At 35.7% G+C, this 25820-nt stretch overlaps 1 protein-coding gene across 1 annotated transcript in view; it reads right to left on the bottom strand.

Annotated features, from left to right (window-relative positions):
• LOC149806776 (NIPA-like protein 2) overlaps positions 1-25820 on the bottom strand; it is a 93043-nt gene that overhangs the window by 46759 nt on the left and 20464 nt on the right. The window contains exons 2-4 of the mRNA XM_089957420.1: positions 15202-15270; positions 7965-8136; positions 1224-1283 (exon numbers count right to left, since the gene is read on the bottom strand). Coding sequence (XP_089813546.1) covers positions 1224-1283; positions 7965-8136; positions 15202-15270 — 301 coding nt within the window. The remainder of the gene's footprint in view (positions 1-1223; positions 1284-7964; positions 8137-15201; positions 15271-25820) is intronic.

Below are 25820 nucleotides of genomic sequence, written 5' to 3'. Positions count from 1 at the left end.
AGTGATGTCTAGCACTGGGGCATCATGCCGCAGATATGTTGCACGATGTCCCATCCAGTCACATTATCTTGACACCAGGCCAACCAGTCCTAACACTAACCTCTTAATGCTGAGTGCCAAGCAAGGCAGCTGTTAGTACCATTTTTGTAAGTCTTTGGTATAATTGGGCCTGGGATCGAACCCATGACCTCCTGCATCCGAGGCGGATGCTCTAACCACTAGGCCACCAGAGCGGTGTTCCTCCAAGACTTATTTGGGAACCTAATACAAAAACAATGTACAATCTCACTTTGCCTTATTTACATGTTGCATATTTTTGACATAGTAAATCAGCTTCTTATCAAGTACTAATTAATTTTTTTTAAATTTTGTATAGTAAACATATATTGAAATAAAAAATTAGTTTATAAACAGTTAGTTTTAAAAGGAAATAAGTTGATCTTGTAAAGTTTATCTAACACTCAAGATGTAATAAATCCAGAACTGAAAATGACACATTTTCTAGTATATTTAATAATTAGATACAGTATTTATTGATGCGTTCTTTGTCACAAATATTGTTGTATCCCCTATGAATGTTTTTATATTTTATTTCACAAACATATGGCCCCCATGTTAATTTTCTAGAAAACACATGTCTGGCAAAAGTAATCAGAATTTCAGGATCAAAGTGTTAATGAAATCGCTAGAAATGCAAAGATAAAAATTATAAATAACTGTGAGAAGATAACCCTTATAAATAAATGTGAACATGTAGTTCTAATAGATAATAGAAAAAAGTTCAAAATTTACAATTCTTACAAATGTATACCAAATGGAAGATAGTGGTAAAACTTTTCAGAATGATTCAAATTCTTAAGCAAATAGACTAAAAAGTTTTATATACACTGCATTCTGTTAAAAAGTCTAAGATTTCTCAGGTGGTACATCATCAAAAAGTTTTTTGACTATGTTCACAACAAAAGACTTCTGTCTCAAGAGGTGCAACATGAATGTGTTGTACTGTCAGTAGACACTGACAGGGTATGTGGTCTAGACACTGTAGTACAATTTCATTTAGAGCCAACTTGGCACCATAAGAATTCCGTTAATTACACCCCATATATATATGACCTTCCATTCAGACACTGGATGCTGGATGGATGAAAGATGCAAGGTACCTGCATAAACTGTTCTGGCCTATGACCAGCAGTGCTAAAAACTACCATATTAATTATACCTACCAAATAAATGTTCAGCTTTAATTTTTTCCTTGAGAAAAATTGCAGCAAGGAACATGTTTGCTGAAAAAGAAGAAATACATAATTTTGATACATGACTGACTAAACTGTACAAGTATTTAAATCACTTTTCAACAAATGAATAAACAGTGTAGCAATAAGAAAAACAAGAGTCATCTATAAATGACATATCCTAACCCCACTCCCTGCCTATGTAAAGACTAATACTGACAAATACCATATGATATGGCACTCTGTTTCATATTACCCAAACTGTATGTTAGGACCCTATGGTCAAGCACTCTCAATTTTTATGCCACATACACTGTATTCTAGGACCCTATGGTACAGCACTCTCTCAATTTTTATGCCACATACAGTGTATTCTAGGTCACTATGGTCCAGCACTCTCAATTTTTATGCCACATACAGTGTATTCTAGGACACTATGGTCCAGCACTCTCAATGTTTATGCCACATACAGCGTATTCTAGGACACTATGGTCCAGCACTCTCAATGGTTATGCCACATACACTGTATTATAGGACCCTATGGTCCAGCACTCTCAATGATTATGCCACATACACTGTATTCTACGACCCTATCGTACAGCACTCTCAATATTTATGCCATATACACTGTACATGACTGTAACTGCTCCAGTGGCCTAGTGGTTAGAGCATCTGCCTTGGATGCAGGAGGTCATGGGTTCAATCCCAGGCCTAGTCATACCAAAGACTTACAAAAATTGTACTAACAGCTGCCTTGCTTGGCGCTCAGCATTAAGAGGTTAGTGTTAGGACTGGTCGGCCTGGAGTCAGGATAATGTGACTGTGTAGGACATCATGCTACATGTCTGCGACATGATGCACCAGTGCTAGGCATCACTATAAACAGCCACATTGCAGGCATCATAGCGATATGACTTAATTTTTTTTAAAGCTATGTTAAAAATCCCAATCTCACATACACATACTGTATGCTAGGATCCTATGGTACAGCACTACATGTTTATGCTACATACACCATATGCTAGTACTCAATGGCCCAGCACTCTCAATTTGTATGCCACATACACTGTATGCTAGTACCTAATGGTCCAGCACATTCAATTTTTATACTACCTACACTACATGCTAGTACCTTGCAATCCAGCTCTGTGTTTATACTACCTACACTGTATGCCAGTACCCTACCATCCAGCATTCAATTTTATACTATGTTTAATGTTAGTACCGTAAAGTCCAGCACTGTCAATTTTTATACTACCTACAGTACACTGTATGCCAGTAACCTATAGTCCAGCACTGTTATTTTTTATACTGCCTACACTGTATGCCAGTACCCTATAGTCCAGCACTCAGTTTTTAAACTAAATTGGATGCTAGTACCCTACAGTTGAGCACTCTCAGTTTTGTATCCAGTGTGCTAGTACCCTATAGTCTAACACATGTACTCTCAATTGTTATACTACATACCCTGCATGCTTGGACCCTATAGTCCAGTACTCTCAATTTGTATCCTACCTTCACTGGATGCTAGTACACTATAGTGTAGCACTCTCACTTTAATACTACCTACACTAGATGCTAGTACACTATAGTGCAGCACTTTCAAATTTTATACTATGTACACTGTCTGCTAGTACCCTATTGGACCAGCATTCTCACTGTTTATACAACCAACACTATGCTTGCACCCTATGGTACAGCACACTCAATTTTTATCGCAATTATGCTACACTCTGTTTCAGTGGTAACACTGAAACACATTGACATTTGAAAAATTCTAAGTATCAAATCTATGTCACTTGCATGACATGAACCATGTCTGGTTGAAAGAATTTTTGATCAATTTCAGGGTTATGCTCCAGAAACATGTACCTTGGGGATACAAATATGTTCTTGCTGTAATAGTCACTTTACTGGCTGATGGAAAATGTATGCATTCAATATATAAATTGTTTTGTCATGCTGCAATCCTATCAATTACAATAAACTGTATTCTTGTAAGTGAAACAAGACAAAAGCCATCTATATTTCACACTCTATCAATTACATGAGTGATACACTGTATTCCAATGATCGAAAACATTACAAAATAGTGTCCATGGGCAAAACACTTTACTCCAATTGCCTTAGCATTAAAATAACCTACTGTTGCTGTGTCATAAAACACCAAGTTAAACCAAACAAACCAAGATATTCCCCCACCCCCCAAACAACAAGAGGTCCAGTGGGACTGAAATCAACTGCATAATTGATATCAAAGTAAAATATTTGAAACTTCAACAAACTTCATCCTTTTGTGACTGAAATCAATAATACACACATGCAGCATCATAAAAGATAGTTACGAGACATTAAATATGTCATGCCAAATATGCAGGACTCCCCAGTTAATTTCAAGTTACTTATCAAGGCTGATGGTAACACCTGTCAGCTGTTACTCTGCTCTTGAGAAAAATGCTTTACTCTCGAATCACTGTGTAAGTGGACTTGAAATTTCCAGTACTCAAAAGTACTTAACAAAGTATTGTTCTGCTTCAGGGCAAGTATTTCAAAAATGAAAGTGATTGCAATGGACAATCAAATATGTAGCATTATAACTGTAACCAACCAAATGCATTTTAGCATTGGCAGGCTGATTTCAAGTAGAAAACTAGACTAATCATTTGATCTATGGTTGGAAGGGTGTTGGCTGTGATTTGCTTGTCAGTAAGTTTTACAAAATTTTATACTTATGTGGATAATATATTGGAATAATATCTTGAGAATATTGTGGAATGGATGATTTGAGTGATCATGGGAATTTCAACACTCTTACAAGAGTCTCACAAAGCTTAGCCAATCAGGTGCAAGATCATATCAATAGTATTCTTGGATGCAAGTTGTATTCAAATTATCCAAGAATTTCACATTAGCACCTAATACAAGATTGAAAAAAATCATATCAGAAATATGGTCTCTAGATTGGTCAAAAACACAGCCAATCAAATGTACGATCACCTCATTAGAATTCATGGAAGTTGATCTTTTTCAAACTCATCCAGTATAATAATGATACAATATACCTCCAGTCTGAACAAAGAGGTAACAAGCTGAGCCAATTAGAAGCAAATCACATCATTAATGAGGTGATTAATTAATATGCACTGATGTCACTCACAATTAAACTCTAACAAGGTACCAATTATATAGACATTGTTCCGGATCTGATCAGAAATGTTGCTTAAATGGCAACAAGTAAAGCCAATTGGATACAAAATCACCTCATTAATGTTGTTTATTCTACTAACAACTCCAATCAAACTGTACAGACTGTTGTTGTTGTTATGGGGTTTAACACCATTTTTCAGCACAAGATAGGCTATACATGGTGGACAGTATCAATAGTGGAGAAAGAACCAGGAAAACCCCCAGGAAAGAACCACCGACCCACAAGAAGCTACTAGCAAGCTTTCTCACGTACCCACATTGGCCAAGCCCAAAACTCGAACCCACGCAGACAGAGGTGAGATGGCAGTGATCCATAACAGTGAGCACTTTAGACCACTCTGCCACTCGAGGCCCTAACTGTATAGACTGAGATATACTGGTGAATTATGCAATGACAGGTCTGGGTCTTTGCAGTCCGCAACATGACTTAAAAGTTAGTATATACTGTATACTGAGCAATTCTGAATATGTAGTCATGAACAGGTTTCCACACTTTGTCTTGTAAATAGGTAAATCTAAGGAAAATTATCAGATGAATTTCTATAAAACCATTACTTCAAACATCCTATGCTCACCTTGCTTACTAAACTCAGTTTCTTGCCTTCAATGCTGCATAGATCCATGATTATGAATTATTTATTATACGTAAACCTCATATTGTTAAAATACAATACAATCAATTCTCAAAATACAATATTATGACGCCAGTTATTAAATCTCCAGTTTGATTCTGACACATTCAAATTCTACACTTCAAAGCAACTCAAGATATTTTGACACACATACATTTTTCATGAAGCAAGAAAGTTAAAAGTGAGAATAAAATATTAACAATCAAACTTCCCACCAATGATAATCTACCTTAAAAATATATCAATTAAGAACCAGAAAATCCAATGTAAAACTAGCCTTTACAACTTAAACTCAGAGATAGGCTAGCAAACTTTCTTGTAACTATACACCCAATTGTTTCATTGAAGACAAATGCACAATTTTAATTTTCAGATTACTTTTCATCCACTATCCATTAGTAGCTGGGGCTGTTCTAGGATGTGCAAGTGTGAAATACATGCTAATTTCTAAAAAGAAATCGAGTCAAAAAAATAAACAGAATACACATAAATTATACATCATATTTCCGAACCCTAACTATTTCTTTGTTAAATCACTCTTCATATAAGCAAATTCCTCCTTGTTTCATACAGAAGGAGGAGGGGAATTTCTTTCCTAAATATTCAGTCCTTAAAGAGATCCAATGGAATTACAAGAATTCAAAACAAGACCAGTTCTTCTTTTAATTGCTACGTATTACAACCTCCTCCAATTGGTTGCTACAGTACACATACTGGATGTCAGCTTGGCACCATTTTCATTTAGGACAACCAGTGCTTCCCTTTACCCTCATTTGCGCTTCAGAGACCCCCAATTTTTTTATTTGACCCTCAGTTTTGATACCAAAGTTTGTTTTTAACACATTCTGACCACCAGTTTTGACACCAAGGAGATTTTTTACTCTCAGTCTTGAACCCCTAGGGGATACACTGACAACATAGACTTCATTATGTTTTTGTCTTTGAAAACTGCATATCATAATGATCGTCCATTCAGGGGGACAAGATTTTTAAGACTGTCATCCATATTGGGCATATGGCTGGCACTCTTTTCATTCAGGACCAACCAGGTATCATAAGAAGCCTATTAGTACAAACCCGATGTTGATATAGCCATCTATTTGGGAGGAGTAGAACTAACAATATTTCAAGATAACCACCAAGGTGACCATATTGAGGGTTGGTCATTTTCAAACTCAACACCATAAGAATTCTTCTGATGAAAACCCTATGTCAAAATGACTTTCAATTTAAAAGAAGTAATATAAATAAGATTTTCAAGATGGCCACACATTGGAACGATTTTAATTTTGGATGAACAAAAAATTAAAAGAAGTCTTTTAGTAAAGACCCCATGCTGATTTAAGCATTCATTCAAGAAGTAGTGATACAAATTTCAAGCTGGCCACTGTGGCAGCCATTTTTGACATCAGATTGGTACCATTTTCATTTAGGACTAGCTAGAATTAATATGGTCTTCTGCTGAAAATACTGTGTCGATATGACTTTCCATTCAGGAGGAGTAGAGATAATAAGCCATACAATGTTGTTGTTGTTGTTGTTGTTGTGGTGTTTAACACCATTTTTCAGCACATGATAGGCTATGTATGGTGGCCAGTATTAATGGTGGAGGAAGAACCCTGGAAAACCCCGGGAAGAACCACCGACCCACGAGAAGCTACTGACAAGCTTTCTCACATACCCACATTGGCCGAATCCTAGACTCGAACCCACGCAGACAGAGGTGAGATGGCAGTGATCTGTAACGGAGAGCGCTTTAGACCACTTGGCCACTCGGGGCCCCCAAGCCATACAATATGGCCACTGTAGCAGCCATATTGGACATCACATCAGCACCATTTTCACTTAGGACCAACGAGACATCATATGAAGTCTTTTAGTGAAAACATGAAGCTGATATTACCATCCATGTAGAAGGAGTATAACAGCTGTTGTTGTTGTTGTCGTTGTAGAGTTTAACGCCATTTTTAGCACAAGATAGGCTATACATGGCAGCCAGTATTACTGGTGGAGAAAGAACCCAGGAAAAACACCACCGGAGGATAACAGTAAAACCTGTCTTGAGAGACTGCTGCCATGAGACCACCTGTTTTGAGAAACCAGAATTTCCATGCACAGATTTATTGATTATACAGTGTTATGTTCTGTCATGAGAGACCACCTGTCTTGACCATTATTTTTTTGGCAGGAGGGGTGGTCTTTCAAGACAGGTTCTACTGTACTAATAAGATTTTCAAAATGGCTACAGTTGGCCATATTGGGCATTAGACTGACACAAATTTCTTTCCTTATTTCCCCTTTTGCATGTGGCCTGGGTTTTATTGGGAGGGGCAACATGTGAAATGAGAGGGACTGAGTGTTCTGAATGTTCTTTAAGTCAAATTTTTTTTAAAAATACACCTGAATATTTCTTTCTTGTTACAGAAACAAGGTCATAGTTATAAAAAAGAGGAATTTTTTGTGAATTTAACTCCACTTTTTAGAATATGATCGGCAGCCATTATGTTTGGTGGAGAAAGAACCCTGACTAGGTATGGGAAGCTTCTAGCAAGCTTTCCCACACACCACAATGGTGAACCCAAGACTGCAAGCCACAGAGACAGAAGTGAGATGCGAGTGATCTGCAAGTACTGCCTTAGACTACTAGACCACCCACTGATCAACAGACAGACTATGAATGTACTTTGTACTATTGTACAGCATTTGTGTCACCACTACCACCACCACCATAGCAATACCTGTCCTGAAAAAACACTGCTATGGGACCAACTGTCTTAAGAGACCACATTCTTAATGTAAATGAGAGGAAATGTTTTGAAAGACCACATATTATTAGCAGAAAGGTGGTCTCTTAAAGCAGGCATTACCGAATATGACAAAAACATCTACTTACCTACAACAGTTGTTGTCCCGAGAGGTGCCACAAGTGAAGCTGGGGCAAAACCATATGCTGAAAAGTTTCCCACTTCCCCAAATACCATGAGAGAAAGACCAAACCACCATAATGGGTTTCGTGTGTAATGAATGGGCTGCTCTCTCTGTTCATTTTTAATGTGAGTATATTTCTGAAAGAAAAGAACAATGCAAATAGTTTAATTTATTAGGGATATTTTCTACTTTAAAAAAACTGCCTTTTACATGTAATTTAATACACATACATTTCTTAAAAGCTAAATGGTAATTTTGTAACCCTTTCATACTGGTCAAATAAAACCTGAAACAAAAGACTGCCTTAAGTGTGTGTATGTGTATGATTTGGAATTTTAATGCACCTTTTGCAATTTTTCAGCCATACTGCTATGATGTCTGCGGTGTGGCAGTTTCCAGTTATGTCTAGCACTGGGGCATCATGCCGCAGATATGTAACATCATGTCCCACCCAGTCACATTATCCTGACAGCGGCACAGCCAGTCCTAACTCTAATCTCTTAATGCCGAGTGCCAAGTGAGCCAACTGCCAGTACCATTTTTGTTATGTCTTTGTTACGACTCAGCCAGGGTTCGAACCCATGACCTTCCACGTCTGAGGCAGACACACCATCCATTTAGGCTGCCATTAATGTAAAACTAAAATGTCCCTATAATTTCTTGATTATGGGCTTCTGAAAGATTTTATCAGAACAAAATGCAAAACCTTATCAAGAGATGGAAGTTATCACAAATATCCTCATGTTTTCATTTTCATCAATCCTCTCTTTACCCCTCCCCAACTTAGAGCCCCAACAGCAGGGCTGAACAAAGGACCTTAAATCTTCATTATCATCTAATTATCCTCCTAAAATGTAATGCCAAAAAAATGGATTTCCTCCACTTATTAAAATAAAATATTCCTGGTCTCGACCATGTATTTTGCTACATGAAATGTGTTTTTTTCTGAAGGCTCATATGTGAGCCTTACTGAAGTGAACCAATAAAACTTTGGCATAATAAACGCATTTCAAAATTTAAAACATATAAGCATTTCGATTTCCATTTTGAGGCTCCTTCTCATAACATAAAAAGTTTCAATCTGGATTAGACATCTGATCCTGGTGTAAAGATGCTGGATAAGCCTACTTTCAGTCCTAATTTGTAGAGAGAACTGATATGTATGTCACATGTTTTTTTCACCTCACAAACCCATAGGGCATTTTCTCACTTGTAAGCTTACTACAGTTTTTGCTAACCATGTACAATCTGGTCCAGAGTGTGTCAGGAATTTAACTTCTAAAATAAATTCTGAAGTTGGAAGAGAGTTTTTTGCCTTTATGGGATTTTTTTTAGTATTAAACCAACTAGGGGCTCAATTTGCTTTGGTTTTCAGACAGGAGGGATTTCAGTTTACTGGATAAAAAAATGATGATATTGAAGAAGGAAGATTTTTTTTTTAGGTGCCACCAAAACTTTAGATCTCAATGGGATTCTGGTACATCAAGGGTTTAGTTTGTGGGGTTTCACTGTATATTATTTGAATTCTGCAGGACAAATATGTTCTACTAACTGCATTCTGCCTGAAATGATGTAAAAAGGAGATAACTAATGGGGTTTTGTTTCTCCTCAATTGTGTTTATTCCGTCAAAAATCAAGACAGCATTATGAGTAACTAGAACAATTTGTTTTTAAACACAAAAACATGTCTCCACCACTGGCAAATTTGGTCAAATTCTCTTGTATTTTTAATAGGGCAGCTATATTTGAAAACAGACCAGTAGTATTTGTATAATACTGAAAGCTCATGCCAGGATGCTACCTGTAAAGATCTTTAGTCAAATTCTGTTAAGCAGTTTTTTTTAAAAGTTGTTTAAAGTTTGTCTATCTTTAGTCACAGTGGACATATTTAATAGTATATCAGCATCATTTCAACAATCTTGAAGCCATCGATGCTGGAATACTGTGAAATTTGGTCAAATTCTTGTGAGTGATTTTGAAAGTCATTTAAAAAGTTTGCATGGCTACAGTAGTAATGGTGGTAATATTTAATGGCAGAATGACATCATTTACATGAACCTGAAAACCAGCTATCATGCCAGAATGTTTTCTTGTAAGTTTGTTCCAATTCTGTTGAGCATTTTCATAAAAGAAGACATTTAAAGGTTTTCAGTTTTTAGTAATCTGATGGCTGATTGGGATCAAGGAAACAAATCTGAAAAGCCCTCATACAGTGTTGCCTTCTGTCACATTTGGTCAAATTCTGTTGAACAGTTTTGGAGATAAAGTTGTTTAAAGTTTATCTGTTGTAAGTAAAGGTGTCCATATTGAATTACAGAACAGCATTCACTTAAAGTTCTTGATGTCAGAATACTATCTTTAAAAAAATCATGTCCAATTTGATCTAGCATTTTTTTTAAAAGATGTAAATGCCAATCGTAAATAAACAATGCATGGCCAACGAAGCACAAGATACAAAGGACCAAACTCTCTAAACTCATAAGCAGACTGGACATGTGCTCTTTTAGAAGATGTAAATAGAAATTATGAATGGACAATGCATGACAGATAAAGCAAAATGAATCAAGGACTAAACCAAAAGTTCATTTGGTCTTATGTTGTAGCTCATAAAATTTTTTTAATCGTTTTTAATAAACTTTTTTATACATATGAAGCAGGGAAATACTAAAGAAAAGTAATCGATTTTGAGGCACAGCATACAAAGGATGGGTGGTGTGTCAGGCTTAGAACAGAGACATAGTCCAAAACATGGGAATGTCTCATGGCATGATAATGGAAGTAGCTCTAATTAATCTGGCTGAAGCCCATGATCGTTAAGGATCAAATCTAACTGCCCTGCCCCCTGAGTATTCTTTCTAGACAGCTTTCAATGAACATTGTATTGTTATCACATAAAATAGTGGAAACCAAATTTAACTTCTGGCAAAATGTAATAAAATTTTCTTCAATGTGAATTACCCCAGCTTGAAAAATCTGTGATGGTCCATACTCCTAGTACTACAGTGTACATGATGAAACGAGAACACTAAAAATCAAACTATGATGCAATATGAATCAATAACCCTTAAAATGAACATCATTAATCGTCATCAAGAAATGCATATTTTCATAGAACTACCATGTATACTGTCATAAAATACAGATCCAACCCCAAATCACAGACCCTGATCTTCTGGTACAATATGTGATGTCATATCAGGGTCCATGTTGTTTTGAGCTGAACCCAACTTGTAGGCATAAGTATACACTGTACTAATACATACACATGTAGAATGAAGAAATCAATATTGGTTTTTCTCTGTGACAGTCATTTAATGCTGATATATGGTGATCCTATTTGATCAGGTTTGTTGATAAAACTTGCATCGGGTACACTGTAATCAATGAGTTACACATAATCAAACTGCGATCAATTACATGTGTGAGTGTGTGTGTGTACATATATATATATATATATATATATATATATATATATATATATACACACACACACATACATTTTGTATTTTTCCTACTTTTCTCTGAAAAGTCGGATATGTCTTTTTAGTGTATATTTTTTTTGTCAATTGTTCAATAGTTTGAAAAAAATCAAGGCATATAATAACAAGGTCACACTTAAGTACCAACTAGACTCTTCTAGAACTGGTAACTTGATAATTTCAAGTACAATCTGCATTCGCAATTCTTTTTAGTCCAACTGCTAACAACAAAGACTCTTATCTGCTGTCACATAATGTCCAAGCAGATTTGGAATTATGTTGTGCAACTACTGATTATTCCTAACAAACTGTATAGATCGTGATCTGCTGGCACATTATACAATGACAGATCTGGGTCTATGCAGTTTGCAGTTGGAATTGACTTTGATGTAAGTATGTATGGTACAAAAACGATAATTTATTAAAAGATGTGTGTTATTTGGTCGAGATGATAGACCACTAATGAACACAAATGTTTGTAGCTTTAATCTCAGTTAAAATGCTATAGATTTTTTCTCCTTTTCATTCAAAGTTTCAAATAAAAACACATGTACAAGGATTTAACAGCCTGAAAACTACTTGCCTATGGAAAAAAAGTACTTTCAAAGGTGAAAATAGAACCATGAAACAGTGGATTCTACCTCAAAATTCTTATAGAAGTTTGATTACACTGTTATAGAGCTATAAATTTAACTGTGATAACAGCAATTCATTATCTTAAAACAAGTTTATACCATATATTTATAGTTATTCTATGTACAAATAAAGTCTATAAATACACAACAGGTATTTGTGCACAGACTACACATGTACATACAACAAGCACATTGACTATGTGCATGATGACTCTCTTGGATTTATAGGGTAAGGCACTACTGCAAGAACTGATTGCTAATCCCCAGGTTTACCAGTACTGTATTTTCAACAGGGTTCCTGCCACAAATTTAAAGAAATGTTCCAGACCTTTTCAAGATCAAAAACTTTCCAAACCTAACAATGTGATAAGTTTATTGACCTAAAGAGGCTAAAATACTTAAAAATTGCAAGTAAAATGTGAAGAGATGAAAAAGTAAAATCTAGACTACCACATTTTATCTGTATGCTAAAACTCCCAAATGCAAAGGAGCAGTTATGTTACTGGTTTCTGTAATAATAATGAAAATTTAGGACTTTTTCAAGGCCTTTTAGATCCCAGGTTCTTCCTCTACCATTAATACTGGCCACCATGTATAGCCTATCGTGTGCTGAAAAATGGCATTAAACCCTACAACAACAACAAGGCTTTCTAGACATTTTCCATTTTTTTCAAACATTTTCCAGACCTGGAAAATCAATTTTCAAATTTAAGACCTTTTCAGAATTTCCAGACCTGTGCAAAAGCCCATTTATTTCATTTTAACTGCTGAGTGTTGAAACAATTTCTAGTATTCTTCAGCAATAACAAGATTTTCATGATGGGTGCCACAGTGGCCATACTGGATATTAGACTGACACCATTTCCATTTAGTAACAAATAAACACTGCAAGAAGTCTTTTAGTTAGAAGCATCTTGTCGATATGACCAGCCATCTATGAGAAGTAGTGATAACAAGATTTTCAAGATGGCTACTGTGGCAGGCACAGTGAAAGTCTGAAAGGCACTATTTTCATTTAGGATCAACCAGAAGAAGTAAAATCTCATGTTAATATGACCATCTATTCAGGAGAAGCAGTGATACTATTTGCAAGCTATCTGCTGGCGTGCCAATATAGGGCACCAGACTGGTACCAATTTTATTTAGGATCAACTAGACATCATAAGTATTTGGGTAACAACCCCATGGTAATATTACTTTTTATTCAGAAGGAGTAGCAATAACAAGATTTTCAAGATGGCCATTTTGGAGGCCATATTGGCAATCAGACTGGAACCATTCTGATTTTGGATCAACTAGACATTATAAGAAGTCTTTAGAGAAACCCCATGTCGATGTGACTACCCATTCAGGAGATGTAGCAATAACATGATTTTCAAGATAACCCCATTTTCATTTAGGACCAACCAGACATCATAAGAAGTCTTCAGTTGAAATCCGATATCAAGATGGCTTTCCTTAAAGGATGAGCAAATATAGGAAGATTTTTAAGATGGCTGCAGTGGTAGCCATATTGGACACTGGGTATCAGATCAGCAGCTTTTTCATTTAAGTCCAATTAGACATCATAAGAAGTTGTTTAGTGAAAACCCCATGCCGACTTGACCATTCATTCATGAGTAGCACTAACAGAATTTTCAAAGATGGCCACTGTGACAGCCATACTAAGCATCAGCTCAGCACTATTTTCATTTGGGACCAATCAGACATGATAAGAAATCTCCAGGCAAAAACTGCATGTCAACATGACCTACTGTTCAGGAGAAATAGGTATAACAATATTTTTAAGACTGCTACTGTAGCAGCTCTTTTGAATGTCTGAGTGGTACCATTTTCATTTAGGACCATTTCGGAGTAGCGATAATAAACCTCTGCCAATGGATGGATGGACAATGGATGAAGGACAGCAGACCATCCTATAAGTTCTGTATATGACCAGCTGAGCTAAAAATAAATTATGAAGTTGATTTCATTGTTATTATTAGAAAATTTATGAAGAAAAAAATTACTGCAAAAGTGTATACAATTGAATGAATTTTAAAAAGACTTCTATATTTCTTTATGCCCTTAACAGCTCCAATAAATGATGCTATATAACACTTGAAATCACTAAAGATTTCATCAATCTGATGCCACATGCCTAATTTGGTTGAATCCAACATATTCTAGTGGTTATCTTGCTGAAACCAAAGTAAGAAGCACAATAAATCAGAGGAACAGAACTCTTCCAAACAAGACTATACTGAATACCTATATAATTCATATGTAAGTCAATGAAACAAAATATATACTAAATTTAATTGATACTTGTTTAATGGTTCTTAAGCTATGATGGCTGCAAGCAACATCCCATGTGAATACATTTACTTAACTATCAAGGGCCATAACTCAATCCAATGGACTCGACAATACAAAACCATAAAAGGTAAAACTAGTTTTTGAAACAATGTAGGCACTAAACTACTTCAAATATGCTAAATGGTTATTGAGATATGCTGGTTACCAGGATCTGTAATAGTGAAGATGTAATCTGAAGGGCAATTACTCCATCAAAACTGTACCAGTAAAGATGAAACCTTTGAAAGGCAAAGCAAACAGTAACAGGCAATTCACCTACCAAATGACACCCCATTATATGTAAACAGAGTGCAGAATTAGGCAGGTTACAAACAACATCCGATGTGAAGATATGAAGTTATTTTTCTAGGGGCAATAACGTCACCAAATAGGGGACTGACAATAGAAAACACATAAATGGCACATTCAGGTCTGTGAGACAATGCACATAACAATTTGCATCAGAAAATGTTAAATGCTTCAATCCTGAGTTACACTAGTTACAAGGATCAGCAACAATGGATATGTAATATTGACTAAATAAGGCCAATAATCAAAATACCAAAACTTTCAAAGGTACATCTATATAAAATAATAACCTTCTAAATGGTATATAATAGGTGTAAGGGCTGCAGAGCTATACTGCTTACAAATGTGAATGGCAAATAGATGGACTCAAAAACAGACAGATGGACAGAAACAATTAATATTGGGCCATCACATCTTAGTATGGGATGCAAACAAGACTTACCTGTAAATTGAGAGATACACTGATCATTAAATTCCCACCTATTGCCAAAATACAACCAATCATCAGATCCTACAAGGTAAAAGAAAACAGATATGTTAAAACAAGAAGGCCAGGGCATGGATACCAAGCCCACGTTGCTGAAAAGCTTTCTCCTAAACCATAACAAACTGTTGATGGCAACACCAGACAAGTGACTGGCATATCTCAACAAAATAAAATTACATCTATGCTTCAGCAGAGCTGAACTGAATAACTGAATATTCAAATATTTTTTTTAACAAATACTGAAACAGAAAATTGGTGTTAGAATATTAATTTCTTTACCTGGTAGGTTTGACAGCATTCGGTGAAAGAAACATCCAAGGCAAAATGTAAACTACTGGTATGTAACATTATATTACCGTAATCTCTACTGAGACAACTTCAAACCTGCTAAATTCCTGAAATTCAAACAACCACTAGTAAGTATCACAAATGTAATAGTTCTTAATAGTCACATTGCTCATAACATCACCATTTCTATTAAAGTTTGAATCAAGAGCTATTTGAAATGATACGGTATAATATGGCAATTATCACAGAATTGTGTGTAGTAAAATATTTATGCATTATATATGTTATCCCTTTATGTCATGAAGTTGAAAATCAGAATGATTATGTTGCATGCAAAAAGTCTTTGTCACTCAGTTATTTTTTTCAGGACTTAATCAGCATAACTTAGATGAGAACTGCAAATGGTATGTGTGATAACATCTGACCCTCTCTGCAAAGAATCTAACTCCAAAATATGATCTATACAAGTACATATATCTGGCTAAAGAAAATATCTCCAGTTACACAGGCATCAAGCTTAACTTGAATTTTAGGGAAAGTGACTTCTCCTTTTGGACAGAACATGGAGAAGTGAGAGCTGAATAGGGAGAAGTGGGAGAAAAGCGAGACATGCAATGTGTGTGTGTGTGTGTGTGTATGTATGTATGTGTGTGTGTGCACGTGCACGCATTCATGTATGTGTGTGTGTGTGTTGTTTTCATTCTCTTATTTGAATTATGCCCTCTATTTCCCAGTACATGTATGTATATTTGCATTTAACATCGTTGTTAATCAATACTTTATTTTCAAGTAGAATTTTTTTTTTGAGTTCTATCTACATTATAAACACATTTGGTGCATGTTTAAAAGCTATCACATTCATAGGCAGTGTATTTTGGCAATATGCCTTAAAAAGAGAACAGAAGCTATTCTCAGTAATGAATTTTAACTGAGTAACTAGATTACAGTATTGTAACTGCAAGTTAGTACAAATGCTTAATCAACTACCAGTAATCAAGAGTTTTTCTTTTTACTTTCTGAAAGTTCACTATAAAGTGGTAGTTGAAAAGATTTCTAAGCTTGTTTGAAACAATGCCTGTACCATGTACATGAGACCAAATGCCCGTCTTTCAGATCATAGTTCTTCATAATTTCTTTGTTGCTGATAAAACTTTACTATAAATGTTCATAGACAAAACAGTGAAGAATTATGTTGTTGTTGTTGTTGTTGTGGGGTTTAACGCCATTTTTCAGCACGATAGGCTATACATGGCGGCCAGTATTAATGGTGGAGGAAGAACCCGGAAAACCCCGGAAAGAACCACCGACCCACGAGAAGCTACTGGCAAGCTTTCTCACATGCCCACATTGGCTGAATCTTAGACTCGAACCGCCGCAGACAGAGGTGAGCAGCAGGGAGGTTGTACAGACCAGGTGGCTCAGATAAAATTAAGCCTCCCACACAAACTTTCTCCGTAGAAGCCTCAGATTGCAGAAATAACGCCTTCTACGAAAATTAATCCGCAAAATTTCGACCAGGGATGCATTTTCAGACATAAAAAAAAAAACAAAATTTGGGGGGGGGTATTGTAAAATTTGTTTGTGATTGCAAGAAAAAGCTGCAAATGCTAATTTTATTTCACATTAAAACAATATCGTTGAAAATAAGATGAGTCGAAAAACTAGTACAGTTGGAGAGCCTCATTCTGCCAAATTAGCGCGAGAACAATTAGCGGCAGTAAGGAAACTTATTCCGACAAAAAAATTATTTAAGAAAAAAGTTCGTGAGTACGATGATGAACAACATCATATTGGTGAGGTATCGTCAAAGTGGTTGAGTCCAGTCACTGAAGTTATCGAACAAGTAGCATACGGCAAACAAAAGAAAGATAAGGAACTTAAAGAACTTGGGCTTATTCCTATGACAAAAGATATTGAGCAACACACTCGATTGGTTCCGGGTCAACTTGAGCGGATTAAACAAGAACAAGAACAAACACGAACGCAAGCGCAAGTACGAGCACAAACGAAAGCGGCGGAAAAACGATTAATTCAAGCACAAACAAAAGCAAGAAAACAAGCACAAGCGCAACAAACACAAACAGAATCACCACAAATATCACGATCACCAACACCACAAACATCACAAAAAGATTGGCGAGATCAACTTTTGGAAGAATTAGAAGAAGAACAACGGCAAGTAAAAAAGGAAGAAGAACAACGACAAGTAAAAAAGGAAGAAGAACAACGGCAAGTAAAAAAAGAAAAGCAACAACTAGAAAAAGAAGAAGAACAATTACAAGAAGAAGAAGAAGAAGAACAATTACAAGAAGAAAAAGAAGAACAATTACAAAAAGAAGAAAGAAAAAAAAAAGAAATTAAAACCGATAATCTTGCGAAAATAAAGGAAAATTTTAACGAGACGAAGTTTCTTGAGTTGAAAATAAAATTAAATGAAATTGACCCTAATGATCTTGAAGAACTTGGCTATTTTGCAAGACGCAGTTTTGAAAACCGACATCAGTATTTAAACGAAACAGGATCAAATTTTTATAAATCACGAGATCTTTGGTACAGGGCAATATATCGAATAAGATTTGATGTAAAACAGGCCAGGGGGGTGAATTTTGCTCATTTTGAGGCACATGCAAATAAAGAACTAACAGGAAAATCTGAGGAAACACAACGACTTTACGGGAGAAATCCTGCGAGTAATTTTTCTTCTGAGGGACTTAGAAAATTAAATAAAAAAAATTTAGTTAGAATCGCCAAGTACGATTATGGCATAAGAAATGAATATCTACAAAAAGATTTTGTAGATCATTACACCCCTGAAGAATGGGTCCCTGCTGTGTTTTTTGCTGAGATGAATGAAGCAGTTGATCCGTATAAACCAAGTTATAAAAGATTTAAAAAAGCAGTAAAAGAATTACCAGATAAAGAAATACCAGCGGAAGAAGAAGACGAAGATGTGGCAGCAGAGTGGTTTAAAGAGCCAAAACCAAAAACAGGAAGCGGATATACCATTTGTCCCGACAGTGTTGTCAACGATGTTTCTCGCCTCGAAGTATTAATCGGAGGAAAACGAGCTGGAAATAACTCTCGCGAAATAATCAACGAAGCATCAGATATTTGTCAGCGGCTATTTCGCGGCGGTGTAATTGATTCTCACATTTACAAAGAACTCATCGATGAACTCATTGATTAAAACAACACAATTGAAATAATATGATTATTCACAAACATCAACGCAGACCTAATCAAGTCCGCGTAGTTAACTCTAGATTGCCAGTATATCGATATATTCACGGTAATGGATTTGGTGATATCATTGGAAGTCTTGTCACGCGAATAGCACCTAAAATTGGTCCCGCGATCAAACAATTAGGATTAAAAGCAATAGGAAAGATTGGTGAGACCGCTGTTTCTGGTTTAGCTAGTAAAGGCTTCAATGCTGTCAAAAGTAAAATATTAAATTTAATACGTAAAAAAATACCAGTCAAATTACCTATCACTAGAGAGATGCCGCCCGAAATTAGCAAAACCATAAATGAAGCAGTAAATAAGAAAATAAATGATTTGGCACAGGAAGTTGCTAAGACGAATATAGCACATGAAATTGCAAACACAAATCTAGCGCATGAAATTGCAAACACAAATCTTGGAAATTCAGGTTTCATTTCAGGAGATGGTCTTCGTTTTAGACGATATCATTAATAATAATGTTCGCAAAAGTATCAAATGAAGTGTTTGACATGGACGAGCCTGTGGGCAGAGACATATCCGTGCGAGATTTTCAGTATTTCTCGTACGATGCAGTAACACCAAATACTGATAATCGCCTGGAAATTCAAGTTCACGATACAACAAGGTATTTCCTTCCATCTGAGGCATATATCGAAGTTACCGGTGAAATTACTAGAGACGACGGTGTTACTCTTTATGGAGCAGATTTTAGAGTCGGATTTGTTAATAACGGTATTATGGCATTATTCAAGAACGCCACTTACATGATTGATGGAAGAGAAATTGAGTCAATTACCAATGATGTTGACTTAGCAACAACGATAATAGGTCTAGCAAGATACTCGGATGATTTTACTAGATCAGCTGGTCCGGGTATGATGTTTGCCAAAGATAATTCTGATCGTCCCGATAGTAGACCACTTGATATCAGACAACCCGTCGATCGCGCCGCTAATCCAGTCGCCGTTGCAGGTATCCAAGATCTTCCTGTTGGCACTAATAATGATTATAATCTTGGATTTGCCACGAGAAAATCTATGTTACTGGGGCTACGCAGAAATTTCTCTTGTGCTATTCCGCTATCTCATATATTCGGATTTTGTAGGCATTTTAGAAAAGTTATTTACGGAGCAAAGCACACCGTAACGTTTATTAGAAAAGCGGATAGTAATGATGCTATTTGGCGACAAGGTGATATCAATTACCAAACGAACGTGATAGATGTAAATGATACCGTGAATCATGGAGGTAGGGTAAAATTACTAAAATTTACCTTGTGGATGCCAGCGATAACTCCGTCAATAGTCGCGGAAGAAAAATTATTATCATTCATGAATCAAGGTGGTAAATCTATTATGTCATGGCTAACAACATCAACGGATTCAACAACTACTGATATTGATGGTGATTTTACTTGGCGCATTGCATCGCAACAAGGTACCTCTGCGCCGCGTCATATCTTTGTTGCTTTTCTGCATACACGAAGATATCATCAATTATATAGTCATATGATATTCGATAATATCAACGCAACAAACGTTTCATTGAGAATAAACGGTCAGCAAGAACCATCCGAGGAATTATCTATTAATTTTGCAAATTACTCCACGGCACGCGCGTATCATCAAATATTAAGTTTTATGGGTCGCGATCAAAATATTGATACTGGATTGCAAATATCACAACTAGATTTTAATAAACTTTATCCTATCTATTACTTTTCATTGGAACATCTTGATTTGGTAAAGCAATCAGTTGTTGATATTCATTTCAAAGCTAGAATTCGAACAGGAAATAATTTATATAAAGTAATTGCAATAATCCTCAGTGATAGAACAATGATCTTAGAAGGCATCAGTGGTAGAATGAGAATTATAGACGCGCCCGTAGAAAACATGTGATAAATTCTAAATTTAGATTAAGTGATTATTAATATGCCATACGAACACGTCAGCGTAACACTGACCCCAGGTCAGATAAAAAAACTTCAAGCAGCAACAACAGCGCGAAGAGGTTTGAAATTAATCTTGAAAAATAATCAGATTCACGGTGGACCTAACAAACTATCACTGACACGAGGTCAACATGGACGATTTGCCAAAGCCAGATCAGCGAATTCTGGTGTTCATGTAACTCTCTCCGTTGGCGCGTTAAAAGATATGGTCAAGATAGGTGGATTCCTTCCTTTCCTATTACCGTTATTAGCTCCATTAATAAGCGGCGCATTATCAGCAACTGCTGGATTCGGAGTTAAAAAATTATTGGATAAAGTTACCGGAGGAAAATACGGTAAAAAAAAATACCATCGCGGATCCGGCCTAAGACTAGGACGACCTCCAATGTATGGATCCGGCCTAAGACTAGGACGACCTCCAATGTACGGATCCGGCCTAAGATCATCACGCCATCATCGAATTTAGATTTAATAAATGAAGCAAAAAAAAAGAAAATAAAATTTTTCAGAGGCGTATTTATGCGAGATCAACTATCGGATAAACCAAATCCTACCGAGACAGGAATAATAAATCTCGATAAAAATTCCGGTCCTGGCACTCACTGGGTTGCCTACGCGATTAATCCTCGCGAAATCATTTACTTTGATTCATATGGACTAGCACCACCGAACGAATTTTTCAAATATGTATCATCGCTGAAACTTCCAGTTTGGTACTCGACGCTCCCAACACAAACAATAACCGACCCACCAATATGCGGTCCGGAATCAATTAACGTCCTTGATGCAATTTCAAAATCATCTCGTCCTTTTCGCAAAATTTTATTTGAATACATCGTAGATAAATATCATGGTTGACATTTACGGTAGATCCCTCCTCAGAAAGAAAAAAACAGAAGAAGACATCGATACATCAAAGTTTGCAACCAAGAGTGATATTAACAATCTTTTATCGCTGTCAGAGGTGGATCCTGGCGAAGTTGCTGTTTTTCAAAATACCGAAGGGCGATTACAAACTAGCAATATCAAAATAGCTGATATAATCAAACGAGACGAATATAATGAACATATTAATCAATTTACTCAATTATCGAATTCGGTGACAAAATACATCAATGACATAAATAATATTATCACGAAATTATCATCGAAGGCAGATATTGCGGACGTGGAAAAGTCCGATAAAGATTTTTCAGCAGCATTAATGTTAAAGTTGGATAAAGAAGTTCACGATAAAGATATAATATCAACGTTGTTGTTAAAGTTGGATAAGTCGCTCTACGACAAAGATCAAGAAAAACTTGCAATACAATTAACCAAACTAACTAACGATCTTAAAAAACTCGATGAAACCTTAAAACAACTTAGCAAGAAAGTCGATGAGAATATAAAGAAAACAACTGATACTTCATTCGTCGCAGATCAACTAACAAAGAAAAAAGTTGATCAGAAATTGCATGATGATCTCATCGACAAAGTAGGAAAGATCAACGAAGATATTACTAATATTATCGCCGACATTACTGAAATAAAAACCATAACGGAACAAAAAAGCGATAAAATACTATATGACGATCTTATCAAGAAAACAAAATCCATCAATGATGATATTGCCAAAATCAATAAACACATCGAATCGTTACGTGGAGGTGATTACGATGATCTTGCTGAAAAAACAAAATCCATCAACGATGATATTGCCAAGATAAACAAAGATATCGAAGCGGTACGTGCACTAACATTCCAAAAAGTTGATAAATCATCACACGATGATCTCAGCGATAAAACAAGAAAAATTAACGAGGATATTATTAAAATCAGCGGAGATATTGATGTGATGCGCGTGTTAATGAATCAGAAAGTTGATAAATCATCACACGACGAGAAAACAAAATCCATCAACGATGATATCGATCAAATCAATAAAGACGTTGAAACAGTTCGTGGATTAACGCATCAAAAAGTTGATAAAACATCACACGATGATCTTGGCGAAAAACTGACAAGAACCACCAGGGATGTTACTAAAATCAGCAAAGATATTGAAACAGTTCGTGAATTAGCGCAACAAAAAGTTGATAAAACATCACATGACGAGAAAACAAAATCCATCAATGATGATATTACTAAAATCAGCAAAGACGTTGAAACAGTTCGTGAATTAGCACAACAAAAAGCTGATAAAACATCACACGATGATCTCGGCGAAAAACTAACAAGAACCACTAGGGATGTTACTGGTATTCTTGCCGATGTTACTAAGATAAATACCGCAATGGTTCAGAAAGTTGATAAAACATCACACGATGATCTCGGCGAAAAACTAACAAGAACCACTAGGGATGTTACTGGTATTCTTGCCGATGTTACTAAGATAAATACCGCAATGGTTCAGAAAGTTGATAAAACATCACATGACGAAAAAACAAAATCCATCAGCGATGATATTAACGCGGTACGTGAATTAGCTCAACAAAAAGTTGATAAAACATTACACGACGAGAAAACAAAATCCATCAACGATGATATTAACGTAGTTCGTGAATTAACTCAACAAAAAGTTGATAAAACATCACATGACGAGAAAACAAAGAAAATCAGTGATGATATTACTAAAATCAGCAAAGACGTTGAAACAGTGCGCCAAATCGCAAATGAAAAAGTTGATAAAAAATCACATGACGAGAAAATAAAATCCATCAACGATGATATTAACACAGTGCGCCAAATCGCAAATGAAAAAGTTGATAAAACATCACATGACGAAAAAACAAAATCCATCAGCGATGATATTAACGCGGTACGTGAATTAACTCAACAAAAAGTTGATAAAACATCACATGACGAGAAAACAAAATCCATCAACGATGATATTAACGTAGTTCGTGAATTAACTCAACAAAAAGTTGATAAAACATCACACGATGACCTCCACGAGAAAATCGGTGAAGATATTACCAAAATCAACGATGATATTAACGCAGTACGCCAAATCGCAAATAAAAAAGTTGATAAAACATTACATGATAACCTCCTAAAAAGAACGAAGAAAATCGGCGATGATGTTACTGGTATTCTCGCAGATGTTACCAAGATAAATACCGTAATGGGAGAAAAAATTGATAAAACATCACATAATTTTCTTGACGAGAAAACAAAAAAAATCAACGAGGATATTATCAAAATTAATGAAGAAATTTCCGTGATACGTCAAATCATTAATGGAAAGGTCGATAAAACATCACATGACGATCTTGACAAGAAAGTAAAATCTATCAACGAGGAAATTACCAAGATAAATACAGAGGTAGATAAAAAAGTTGATAAATTAATTTATTATATTGACATTCCGCATTTGATTAATAAGATTACCGATGCAACAACAAAAATTAACGATATTAACACAATAATATCGTCGGTAAATATTAAAAGATTTGCTCATCTTTATACACCAGTGGAATTAGAAACAATGGAAGAAGATACAGGTTATAAAATACCGATTGTGATTTCATCAAGTTTATTCATGTGGACTCCTTTTAATAACGCCTATGTTTTTATTGCACCGTTAGGTGGTGTGTATCGAGTACATTTTATTTCCAAAGTAAAATTTAAGATAACAACTAAATCTCACGAAATTTATGAATTTTATCCGGGTTTTTTTTATATTATCATACTGAAAAATGTCGAGGAAATGTTTACATTAGAACCACCAGATAGAACCATGACAAAAATATCCTGCCATGTAGTCGTCGAGTATTTACCTTAAAAAAAAATCCGCAATTGGCTGGATAAATTAATAATAAATGACCGCATCGGATTACCGATACAATCAGGCGCGATTATGGCAGGATTTGTTAAAAAAAACTACTCGACAATTATCAAATAAAAATAAAGAAATACCAGCGTAGATTAGTTACCATTGACGTTGCCGTTTACGCAGTATCAGCTATAGTCGCCGGTGCAGGAATTATTCTATCCGCGGTAACAATGATAGCGCCAATCGTAGCAACGATAATAATCTCGTCAACAACAACAATTGCGGGCGTTCTCAATATCATTGCAAGAAAAATATCTTCGTGCACAAGTGAAAAATTATCATCGTATAAAAACAAACTAACTAAGATCAATGATGCGTATTCGAAGTTATCATCGCTGATTTCCGAAAGTCTCAACGATGGAGTTATATCCGATATAGAATTTTATTCGATGATCAGTATCTACTCGGAGATTGAACAAATGAATAATAATAATGTCCGAGTTGACCCAGATCGTGACAAACACGACACCGCCAACAACAACGTTAATATCGCTAAGTTCAACGAAACCCGAATTTAAAATTGAATTTCCAACTCCAATTAGTGTCAAGGAAATAGCTCTGATACAATTGCGTGTTTATAATAGCTGGCCTAATATCAGATCGAAATCATTCGGTAAATTATTATCAAACAATTCACTTATTATCGCTGATAAAAAACACGCCGATGGAACTCCTAGTTGGTTTGTCGTTAATATACCAACGGGTAGTTATGAGATTGAGCAGATTGATAAAGAATTCAACAATAGAATATCGAATATTACTGGCGATGCTAATCCAGGAATAAAGATACTGCCTCATGAACCAACGTTATCATCAATCATTGAAGTAAAATCGCCATACATGGTAGATATTTACCGTTCATCGATCAGGTCAGTGTTGGGTTGGCCTAATATTCCACCTGACGAAATAACAACACCAGAACCGGCGAAGACTGACTTTATCAGCGATAAAAAAGACTACCACGGAATCAACCCGGATTTTATTGGTCAGTATGAAAAAATAAAGGCTAATTCTGATTTTTCTTTAGGGTTAGTTTCTGAGTTGGATTTGTTTGAGAATAGCGTTATAATATTATTCGTTAGAATTATAGACAAATACGAAGAACAAAAGAATCTGCTGGAACATTATTTCCAAGAATGCGTATTTAACGTACAAGTCTCATGTAACGAAATTATAATAACAACGGAACGGATAAATAAAATAGCCGCCGATATGGAACTTATTAACAACCAAGCGATAGATTATATACAATATAGTGCTGTCATTGGTATGGGCGATAAATTTGGTTAT

This window comes from Sinohyriopsis cumingii, chromosome 1 (genome assembly GCF_028554795.1).
Source record: "Sinohyriopsis cumingii isolate HCF-2022 chromosome 1, ASM2855479v2, whole genome shotgun sequence".
Classification (NCBI taxonomy): domain Eukaryota; kingdom Metazoa; phylum Mollusca; class Bivalvia; order Unionida; family Unionidae; genus Sinohyriopsis; species Sinohyriopsis cumingii.
Note: the sequence above shows the minus strand (reverse complement) of the source record. Positions and strands in the feature narration are given on the sequence as shown.